The sequence below is a fragment of the Carya illinoinensis genome, chromosome 5, assembly GCF_018687715.1.
Source record: "Carya illinoinensis cultivar Pawnee chromosome 5, C.illinoinensisPawnee_v1, whole genome shotgun sequence".
NCBI lineage: Eukaryota > Viridiplantae > Streptophyta > Magnoliopsida > Fagales > Juglandaceae > Carya > Carya illinoinensis.
The window spans coordinates 30,026,435-30,037,905 of record NC_056756.1 but is presented as its reverse complement, the minus strand read 5'-3'; the positions used below and the strand labels follow the sequence as shown (position 1 = coordinate 30,037,905).

Here is an 11,471-nt window from a genome sequence, read left to right as displayed (position 1 = left end):
ACAAAATAGTTCTTTAGGATGAGAAACTCTTCACATATTGGCATCCATTGGGGCTCAAGGTCTCCCCCCAAAATTTCTTCAATACCAATTACCAGATGTATGATAATATCCATATAACAATCTATCAACCAAAAACAGTCATCTACAATCAACTCTGTGTCAATCGGCTCTGGCCACACCACTCTTCGCCTTATCCAATTAGGTTCCATTGGTCCTTATCACACCTTCTACCATTTTGGGGAATGGTAGTTGAGACTACCATAATGAAATTTATAGATTTCAACAAGTAAAATTACTAAGCTACCAATAGTATAAATAAGCATGCATGATAGTAAACATAACATGTATGCTTGATACACGAGTTTGCTTATAAAGACATAGCTCTAATGAACACGGAATGCTTGCTTACCTAAAATTGACTCAAACAAGATGTCTTGTCTTATGGGGTGCAATAACATGACTTTAATGAACAAGGCATGCTTGTTTACTTAAGATAAACTTGTACATGATAACTTGTCTCACGGGTTTACCATTCTCTCTAGTCTCATGGGGTGTAAAAACATCACTTTAATGAACATGGCATTCTTGCTTACTTAAGATAGACTAATACATAAAACTTGTTTCCTGGGTATACCTTGGTGTCTTGTCTCATTGGGTGTAAAAACATCACTTTAATGAACATGGCATGCTTGCTTACTTAAGATAGACTAATACATAATAACCTGTTCCATGGTGTAAGCTTGACTCTTCACACTTGACTTCAAAAATTTCATGACATGCTTGCATGCTTCATGACATGATGACATGATGATCGTGACAGGTAACATATATTCATGATTGATATACATAACAACTTAGCATGACATAACATAATTCAATTCGATGAGCTTAAAGAAAACATGAACATAACTTTTACAAGCCTTACTACAATTCATACATAAGCAAGCAATAAATAAGTTAGAAGCTAACTTACAAAATTCCATACGTGGCATAAATGTAGTGTAGGTTGAAATGAGAGACATTCGAGGTTTATAAATTTCACTTAACACTCATAAACCATAATTACTAACGTTAGGCTTAATTTTCAAAATTACTTCTTAACTTTTAGAAAATTGCAAATTAGCCCTACAGTTAAGGAAATTGTAAACAAACCCCAAAAGTTACCAAAATGTACATACCTCATGTAAATTTCATCCTAAATCAAAATATGGGTTTAGAATTTTCAAAAACTAATCCCTACCATGAGAAATCCTCTTGGCCGATTCATATAAAGACTACAAACCATGATTTTGCTTGTTACTTGGTCATTCAACACACTAACATACATAACCGAAATAACAAATCTCAAATATCACATCCTTAGTTCTAGAATCATACCAAGAAAATCACATGTTTCACAAAAGCATAAACTCACAATTTCAAATAATTACCCAAGACATCAACATTAGGTCAAGCTGAACCTAACCTTGGTGTTCTTAATCTATCATTTACATTTTAACTCCAAGGATTCCAAAATCTCACAAATCTTAACTCTAACATTTTCATCCTTCAAACTTAGTTGATAACATGCTTGACTGACAACAAGAATCACATTACTCAACAATTGAAAATCGATTTGCATGGAAAACCTAGAAACCAAAACTTAACATGCTTTTGACTTAAACATAGAGGCAAAATCCTTGATTTACATGAAACAAATCTTGAAACAATACACCCATATACCACACATTCAAGTCATAATTTGATCTAAGTATCAAATCCAACATGTCATACCAAATAATCACAACAAAATATCACTAAACCCGAGAGCGTCTAAATCTTGCTTAAAATCATGCCCTTTGCATGTTTGTCAACAATCCAACAAGAACTAAGACAATAAGCTTTGAAACTCCAACTTAATCCTTTTAAGAACAAGAGTTTCAAAATCAAAACCATAGAATCAAGATTCTAAGGCTAGAATGACAAATTAAACCAAATCAAACACACTTTGAAGAAATCCGTTCTATCACTTTATAAATCATGCAAAATCATTTACACCAAATCTATTTATATATTAAATATAGGTAAATGATAATAGGACCTTTAAAAAGGCCCACTCGTGTATTTTAACTATTTTTTATTTCTTAATGATTAAAGAGGAGTATAGAAATGACGTGTAAAAACTCTCAAAATGCCTCATTTTTCTCAACAGAATGTTCACATGGTACCCACAAGCCCACCAAATGGTGGGTCAACCGGGTGCTACCCGACCCGTGAGGCAATATCCCGAGAAGGCAAAGAGGAACTTGAGGAATTCTGCGAGCCCTGGAGAGTACAAGTCGAAGATAGCCATCCCATCGCCACAGCTCTCTCCAGCCTCCACCTGAACCTCCGCCTCCATTTTTTTTTTTCCTCTCATCTGTTTGGCAAGGGAGTTTATCTCGTTTAAATCTCTTACATTCCAGAAAATCCATGGCTCCGAAGCCCAAAGACAAACTGAAACCTTCTCCTTCGTCATCACAGCCTCCCCCCGCCATCGAGGATCTCTTTACTTCCCTTAGCAAACACATCCAGCGATCTGATTTCGAACAGGCTGCCAAAGTCGCCGATCAAGGTTCAATTCTCTTGTTCACTCTTGTCTCCGACAAATTCGTCATTTATATTTTCTTTTTATATTTTTTTGAATTTCTGTGCAGTTCTTTCGATCGCACCCGGTGATGAGGACGCGATTCGGTGCAAGGTTGTGGCGTTGATTAAGGACGATAGGATCGAGGACGCTTTGTCGATGATTCAATCCTCCCAGAAGGTTCCGTTCGATTTTGGTTTCTTCAAGGTCCGTAATTTCGCGCATTTGATTCGGTTTATAATCCCATCTTAAATGATTTAGGGTCCCCTTGTGTCTTACTTGATGTCGATATGCATTGCGGTACATAAATATGGATGAACCGTATTACATTGGCGGATTGTGGGCAAAATGGAGAAATTTTAATCCCTAGGAGTTGCGTTGACATAATGATTATTTTTTTTTTAGTAAGTGACATAAAGTTTTATTCAATTAAGTAAATAGGCATTTTCCAAGTACACAGGGAAGTATGTAGGGAGTATATGAAAGAGAACACCTAGTTAGAAGTTAGGAGCTAGAAAATGATATTAGAACATCTTGAGAGCTAGATCCATTAAGTACAATAATAGAAGCCCAAAGAAATAAGGTGTGGAAAAAGAAACTTCTAAGTTCATTTAAAGAGCACTTGCGATTATCAAAGCTCGGATCATTCCTTTCAAGCCAAATGCATCACATAAGACATAAAGGAATCATTCTCCATATAGCTACAAAATGTGGGTTGGCCTGAAGGCCTCTCCAACAAGCAAAGAGATCCACCACCCTCCTAAGTATCAACCATGCAAGTCCAGTCCTGCTAAAGATCTCATCCCATAACACCCTTGCCACCTCACAATGAAGTAATAAATGGTCCATAGATTCTCCACTTTTTTTATACATATAACATCAATCCATAACAATAAGTCCACGCTTTCTCAAGTTGTCTATGGTCAAGATTTTCCCAAGAGACGAAATGGTTATGGAGGTGACAAGAGAGTTGTGGGATGAGGTCTTTAGAAGCATTGGGGTGGCTTGGGTTATGCCTTTGAGGGTGGTGGATTTATTAGCCTGCTGGAATAATATTCAAGGCTGCCCCCAAGTGGCTGCAGGTTGGAGGATGATTCCTTTGTGCATTATGTGGTGTATCCGTATGGAAATGAATGATCAGTGCATTGAAGACAGGGAGCGCACGAACTTCGGAACTTCTTTGTACACACCTTATTGCTTTGGTTTTCAGCCATTGTGCTTAACGGAACAAGTGTTCATGATTTTCTGTCTTTAATTTCTGGTTCCTAGAATCTACTTAGGTGTTCTTTTGTATACTTCATGTGTACACGGGTTTTGCCTACTTCATTCATATCAATAAACCTTTCATTTTACTTATTAAAAAAAAAGAACCTCGTACTCATGAAAGTTTCATTGTTGTAATATTGATTACTTCCCTACAAAAGTTTATTTTAAAAATTCTTATTACGGTAATATTCTTGTGTGTGCGGGCGTGCTCGTAGATCACCCATTTGTAATCTCTTTAGTTTTGCTGGAAACGTGTTTCTGTCTCATTAAATACTACATGTTGTTATTCATCTAAAAAAACTACAAGTTGTTGAGTCCCTATTAGGAGAAAAATCAACTAGAAAAGACCAATATTTACAAAATTTGATGCTTCTTGGAAGGTGATTGGGATTGCCTTTGAATTTAGGTACTATCTATCTGCCTGTTATTATCAAATTTAAGGATTTGATTTTCTTTGTTCACATGTTAATTTTTGAAATGGACAAGCTTAGAATTTTCTTTTGTAATACTTTAATCCACAAGTCGATTGTAATAGATTTCAGTGGTATAAACAGTCATGAATTCCTGGTATCTCTAGACAATCATGCCTAGGTGCCTCTTCTATATTTCTCGTGTACTTGGGCTATGCCTACTACTCATCAATAAGTTTTTATATATTGATAAGAAATGTTAGTTTTTTCACACCAGTCAAATCTCTCTTTGCATTCAATTTTGAGCATCTTAGCATCTTAAGTGGTTCATACGTGGGCTCAATCAAATGAAAACAGCCTACATGTTTTATTATTATTTATTTAACTCTAATAGATTTTCTTCCTCAAATCAATTACAGAGTTTCAATTATACATGTGCTCGGATACAATGCTCCAAGAGCGTCCTAAATGCCTCATTGATGTTCTTATTTATGCTTTTGCTTTCTGTAAACAGGCATACTGCTTATACAGACAGAACAAACTCGATGAAGCTTTGGAGTCTTTGAAACGTCAAGAGGGTAATTCTGCAACAATGCTGTTAGAGTCTCAGATTCTGTATCGTCTGGGAAAAATGGATGCTTGCATGGATATCTATCAGAAGCTTCAAAAATCCAAGATTGACTCCATAGAAATAAACTCTGTTGCTGGTTTGGTTGCCTCTGGGAGGGCGTCTGAAGTACAAAGAATGCTGGATACACTTAGGGTCAAAGCAACTAGCAGTTTTGAGTTGGCATACAACACTGCGTGTTCTCTAATTGAGAGGGGCATGTACACAGATGCGGAACAACTCTTGCTGTCAGCCCGAAGGTAATGTACTATTTTGGTTGCAAGAATTGATGTTCATTAGCAAGTTCCGTTCAACTTAATTGAAGGACAACAACTTTGTTAAAGAGAATCTGGTCAAGCAAACTGTTTGCTCTTAAATTTCTTAATAAAGGAAATCATTTTTCTTGTAATGTTCAACTTTGTTGGTCTTATCTATATTTTTGGTGATTATATCATGTGATCCAAAACTAGCTGCTCTTTATTGTGATAGTTTATTAAATTTATCAGCACCCTACCTCTGACCTGAATTTTTCAGGTCCAATTGGTCTATTTTGGCCACGGTTTTGAGTTTTCCTCTTCATGGGAGTTTTTTTTAATTGGCACTGGGCATTCGGAACAAAGTCTCGACTAATTCCAAGGGTGCACTGGCCCTTGGCAGGAAGTTTCCAGCATTTGTACTTCGGATAATTCTTGTTTCCTCTTTAGCGCCTAGATAGGTCTTATCTCTTGTATACCATCTTGTGTACTGGGGCTATCCTTATTAATACTACCATTTACTTATCAAAACAAAAATGTGTACTTCGGATAATTCAAGAAAAAATTCCTCCAATCCGATAGCCCTTAGAAATTGTTTGCACCCAAGTGATTTTGAAATAACTTCTGGCAACCTTAGACCTGAAGGGATCATACCACCACGATCAAGGCTCTTACCACTTAAGCCAACCTCTAGAGGTTGGGGGAATACTTGTTTTGGCGGTGGTGAGACTGAGAAGGGAGAAAGAGATTCCTGTTTGTAGAAGGAAGTTTAAGGTTTGAATTAAGAGCCATATGTAATCTTCATATGGAAAGCCTCTCATTATTCTTGTCCTGGATCTAGGGCAAAAATAAATACATAAAACAATTCTTGATGTTTGTGATTGCTCTGTTCTGCTCAGTTTGTCTGTGTGACCGGAAATTATCTCAGGTGACCATTGCAATGATCGTCAATTCAAAGTAACATCTTAGAATTAGAATGGTTTTTCTTCTGTTGTTGTTTTTCTCAGAACCTGATATTCTGTCTTCCGAATCATGGTTGCACCTTAGCTTTTGTATAGATCTCTCTCTTTGACACTTGCAATGGTAACTTTGAAAGTAGTTTCTCTTTTACTTGTGGTAATTATATGTACTATAAGGGAAATTGACAGTTAAAAGGAAAAACTTATTCTGGGTGGAGTTTACATTCAGTTTGAATGTAAGTTTTGTTCGTAGTTTTGAAGTCTTATTTGCAAGGTAATTTCATAAATGCATTATTTGTTGCAAGGGAAGTGACAATGGAGGTGATTAGGGATGATATTTTTATATGCACTTTTTTCTTTTTCCTATGAACATAAAGAAAATGATGATTGAAATGTAGAATAACTTATTATTTTTCATGGTGAATTAGAGGAGAAAATAAAATGTGGAATGAATTTATATGCACTGAACCAAGAATATGTATGAGCTTAAGAAAAGGGAGAATGGAACTTCTGTAAAAATTGATGATATACTAGATGTTGATATGCTTTTTCCTGTCAGAATTGGCCAGGAAACACTCTTGGAAGACAACTTGCCTGATGATGAAATAGAGATTGAATTGGCTCCTATAGCTGTCCAGTTGGCCTATGTTCAGCAGGTTAGTTGATTTCATTTTCAAATGCATTGTTCCTTTATTCTAGGTGGCAATTGATGCTAATGACTTTTTTCATCAGCTCCTTGGTCACAAACAAGAGGCCATACAAGCTTACACAGACATTATAAAACGAGATGTGTCAGATGAATCATCACTAGCTGTGGCAGTGAACAACCTTATTGCATTGAAAGGTTCGAAAGATGTTTCTGATAGCCTAAGGAAACTTGATCGGCTGAAAGAGAAAGATTTACAGAACTTCCATCTTGCTCGTGGACTTGACTTAAAACTTTCTCTAAAACAAAGGGAAGCAATATATGCAAACAGAGTTCTTTTGCTTCTCCATGCAAATAAGCTTGATCAGGTCTTTCATTCTTTTTCTTGTATCTGAATTTTTTTATTTTTTAATGCTTGTCTTTGACCTTGTGTCAAAGTGAACGACTATGGTTCTGCTGACTTCCTTAAATGAACTCTGTTAAAATTTTACAGGCCCGTGAACTCGTTGCGGCACTGCCTGACATGTTTGCTGACAGTGTCAGGCCCATCCTGCTTCAAGCTGCTGTTTTGGTTAGAGAGAACAAGGCTGGAAAGGCTGAGGAAGTATTAGGGCAGTTTGTCGAAAAGTACCCTGATAAGTCCAAGGTGGTTCTCCTTGCTAGGGCGCAGGTTGCTGCTGCTGCTGGCCATCCTCATATTGCAGCAGAGTCCCTGGCTAAGATACATGATATCCAGCACATGCCTGCCACCGTTGCAACCCTTGTGGCTCTTAAGGAGCGTGCTGGAGATATTGATGGTGCAGCTGCAGTGCTCGACTCTGCAATCAAATGGTGGTCAAATGCCATGACTGAGGACAATAAGCTCAGTGTGATAATGCAAGAGGCTGCTTCCTTCAAGCTCAGGCACGGCCATGAAGAGGATGCTGCCCAATTGTACGAGAAGCTCGTAAAAAGCCATGGAAACATAGAAGCATTGGTTGGGCTGGTAACAACAATGGCTCATGTGGATGTTAATAAGGCGGAAGCTTATGAGAAGCAGCTGACGCCATTACCCGGTTTGAAGGGGATCGATGTGGATAGTTTGGAGAAGACTTCTGGGGCAAAACATGTTGAGGGTGCTTCTCATGTTGGGGTCAGTGAGGCACTGGATGAGGGTAAGAGTAAGGCAAAAGCAAAGAAGAAGAGAAAGAGAAAGCCAAGGTACCCTAAAGGGTTTGACCCAGCTAACCCAGGTCCTCCACCAGATCCAGAAAGGTGGCTCCCTAAGAGGGAGAGGTCGAGTTACAGGCCAAAGAGGAAGGATAAGAGGGCGGCGCAGGTGAGAGGATCACAGGGTTCGGTGACTAGAGAAAAGCATGAAGCAGTTGGTGTGGGATCCAGTTCATACGTTTCAAATTCAAAAGCTAACCAAGCGGGTGCCTCCAAAGGAGCTGCTGAGCAATCCAAGCCTCAATCCAAGTCCTCAAGGAAGAAGTCTCGGAATTAATTAGGAGAATTCATAAATTTCGGATGGAATTTTTGAGTTGATGAAAGTTTTCGAACTTTTTTTTTTTTTTGGGTTCATCAGTAGGGGTTAAAGCCAAAGATTTTGGTAATTTACTTCCAGCCTCTGCCCTGAGCTGTTCGGATTTAGTCTTGATTTTTGCCTCTTCTTTATCCTTGCATTTTTTTCACCCAAACAAATGCTACTCACATTATCATCATGTGCCAAATTAAACAAATTTGCAGCATGGCTTGCTTAGCAATTGCCAGTGACAATCTGTTTTGTACTTCCACATTTTCAAGCTCTTTTAAGTTACATTCTTGTATTTTCTTTCAAAGGCAGCAAAAGATGATAAGAGAATAACCCTGCATTCATTCTTATAGAGAGCACTCACTCTTCTACTTCTTGGTCCTGCCCCATCTCTGATTATGACCTGTTTATTTATTCAGGAACCAAGCCAGAAATGAAGGGAAGTTAGAAACTTAATGAATCTGAAAAAGTAATAATAGCTCCAATTGCACAAGTTAAACCATAAAAAAAGGCAGACAATTGCCCTTGTAAATAGATTTTCTCATCCAAGTTACACTACACCATAAAAAATCAGAAAATTGCCAACGTTATACCAAACCAGAATTTATTATATTATCCAAAGTTTCTATTTTCGTACATCTTCCTCTCTTCAAGAGTTCATTCTCCTTTCTTCTTATCTCGTTCCCTCTTTTCAGCAGTTTATTCTCCTTCCTATTGTGCAATGTGATCTAGATGGACTGCAAATAAACAAAAAAGGTTCAAGATATATAATAGATTGCAAAACGAGCAAATCGTTATTTCTTTATAAGACTCCCATCCTTTTCATTAAAGATTGGGCCGAAAAACTTGGCGTCGAAGGATTGAGGGGTAATTTGGCTACATCATAGTGTTGAACATATTTGTTTACCCATCCAAAAATATTTATATTTTGAAGATGAAAATGATCTCTTTTTTCTAATGGTTTAAGAGGGGAAAAATAATAATAATAATAATAGAAAACATTAAAAATTAAAAGAAAAAACCACTAAAATCAAAATTTGTTAAAAGTATAATGGTCAATAGAATATATGAGACCAGAGTAATTACATAGGCCATTTTAGACCAATCATAAATCCCATGGTTGAAAGTAGGAATTTTGCCAATCTCAAGGGAAATACAAACACAACAAATGCTCAAGTTCCAATATAACAAGAAATTTAAAAATATCTAGTAAACTGTAAATCACTTGGAAGACGCTTGGCCACAATGTTACAGTACAAAGTGAGAGATAAATGAGTTCCGATTAGCATTATCACATTTTCGGCAAACTTTAGGGATTTTGTTTGTAAGAGGGAAAAATAGAAAGGAGATGGCATTTAAAGATATTTTTGTTTGGAAATGGCGCAAGGTCATAAGCTCTCCCTTGAACCCTAACCCCGATTTCTCATTGACTTCTGCTCCTTCGACCTCCTTCTCCCTCTCAAATCTCTTCAATTCATAACCCTAAACCCATTTCTCGCCGACTTCTCCTTATCCTTCAACCACCCTCTCTCCCCCTCTCCATCTCTATCCAGTTCATAACTCTATTTACCCATTTCACTCCAGTCTCCTTCGGCCTTCCTCTCCTTCTCTATCTTTGTCCGGTTCATAACCCTAAGCATCCATTTCACTCCATTCTCCTTCTCCTCCAACCTCCTTGCTCACCTCCATCAATGTGAACCCTAAGGGCCTCCCAATTTCACTGCCTTCTCCTTCAAATTTACTTCTCATTTGACTGTATGTAGTGTTTTGTTTTCCTAAAATGAGATTTAGGGAAAAAATAAGACTCAAGAACAACACCGAACCTTACAAAGAGTCACCAATAAAGCCACAAATGACGCACTCCAACATTAAGAAAAACAAGCAACAACAAATTATCTAGCGTCGTTGAAATGTGTTTGGGAGAAATGAATCATTTGCTTGCAAAATTGTCAAAATAGGTTTGGGAGAAATCGTCGAAATGAAATATAAGAAATGAGTTTTACAAAAATCGTTGAAATGAAATATAAAATTTGAGTTTTTACAAAAATCATCAAAATGGGTTGGGGAGAAATTATCGAAATGAAATCTAGCGTATTCTAAAATGAAGTCTAATAAAAAGGTTTGGGAGAATTGGTTTTCGAAGGAACACTAGCCACCATTTTTCATTAAAATCGTCTACTTTTGGTTTTGAAATGGTTTTCAGAGGAACACTGGTCAGGGTAGTATGCTTTTCACCTTTTTGGTTTTTTTTTTTTTCAATTTCTTACAAAATCTGACGTGGCAATTTGCTCACCTGATTACACGCCGGTTGCGCAATGGCGCTTTTATGTGGCGGAACTGGATTTTTTAATGGTTTTTGGAGGAACACTAGCCATGGTGGTCTACTTTGCACCTTTTTGCTTTTTTTTTCTTTTTTAATTTCTTACAGAAGCTAACATGGCAATTTACCACATCACATGATTTGCGCAATGGTACTTGTACGTAGCAAAACTATTAACTTATATGCCAAAAACACAAATATAGAAGTTTGTTTTGCCCCTGCCTGTATGAGTTACTTTTCGAGCTGCATATCTCCAAATTTTAAAAGAGTATCAAGATATGAAGAACCAAAAAAAAACTAGAATTGGGGAACACCTCGGATGCACATCAGGTATGAAGTCAAAAAAACCTAACTTTTAGAGATCAACTTAGGTGTATTTTTAGAAGAAAGAGCAGAAATCTTGAAAATTATTTAACCAGTTGCACTACGTACAAGCACCATTGCGTAACCTACATGTAATCGTGTGACATGGCAAATTGCCATGTCTGCTTTTGTTAAAAATAATAAATAAATAAATAAAGGCTAAAAATAGATCACCATGGCCAGTGTTTCTCTGAAAACCATTTCAAAACTAAAGGTAGACGATTTCAATGAAAAACATTGGCCAATGTTCCTCTAAAAAAAAATTTCTCCCCAAGCCATTTCTTAGATTTCATTTTGAAAAACGTTAGATTTCATTTCAACAATTTCTCACAAATACATTTCGAAGATTTATATAAAATCCATTTCTTAGATTTCATTTCAAAAAAATGTTGGATTTCATTTCAATGATTTCTCCTAAACCTATTTCAATGATTTCACAAGTAGACAATTTTGTTTCTCCCAAACCCATCTTGGCAACACTATATAATCTACTGTTGCTTGTTTTTCTTGATTCTGGAGTGCTCTGTT

The 11,471-nt window shown here is 36.9% G+C and overlaps 1 protein-coding gene across 1 annotated transcript; it reads left to right on the top strand.

The window, feature by feature from the left end:
- Window positions 1–2,283: 2,283 nt before the first annotated feature.
- On the top strand, window positions 2,284–8,505 carry LOC122310721 (signal recognition particle subunit SRP72-like). Its single transcript, XM_043124840.1, has 6 exons — window positions 2,284–2,593; window positions 2,676–2,812; window positions 4,796–5,148; window positions 6,661–6,757; window positions 6,834–7,115; window positions 7,241–8,505. Exons 1-6 carry the CDS (start codon window positions 2,452–2,454, stop codon window positions 8,231–8,233), a joined length of 2,004 nt encoding a protein of 667 aa, XP_042980774.1. The 5' UTR covers window positions 2,284–2,451; the 3' UTR covers window positions 8,234–8,505.
- The last annotated feature ends 2,966 nt before the right edge of the window (window positions 8,506–11,471 follow it).

Excerpts from the sequence above, each read along its gene's own strand:
- LOC122310721 (XM_043124840.1), top strand. The coding sequence starts at position 2,452 with ATGGCTCCGAAGCCCAAAGACAAACTGAAACCTTCTCCTTCGTCATCA. Across the intron at positions 2,813-4,795 it reads TCGATTTTGGTTTCTTCAAG|GCATACTGCTTATACAGACA; the intron begins GTCCGTAATTTC and ends TTCTGTAAACAG. Across the intron at positions 6,758-6,833 it reads AGTTGGCCTATGTTCAGCAG|CTCCTTGGTCACAAACAAGA; the intron begins GTTAGTTGATTT and ends TTTTTTCATCAG.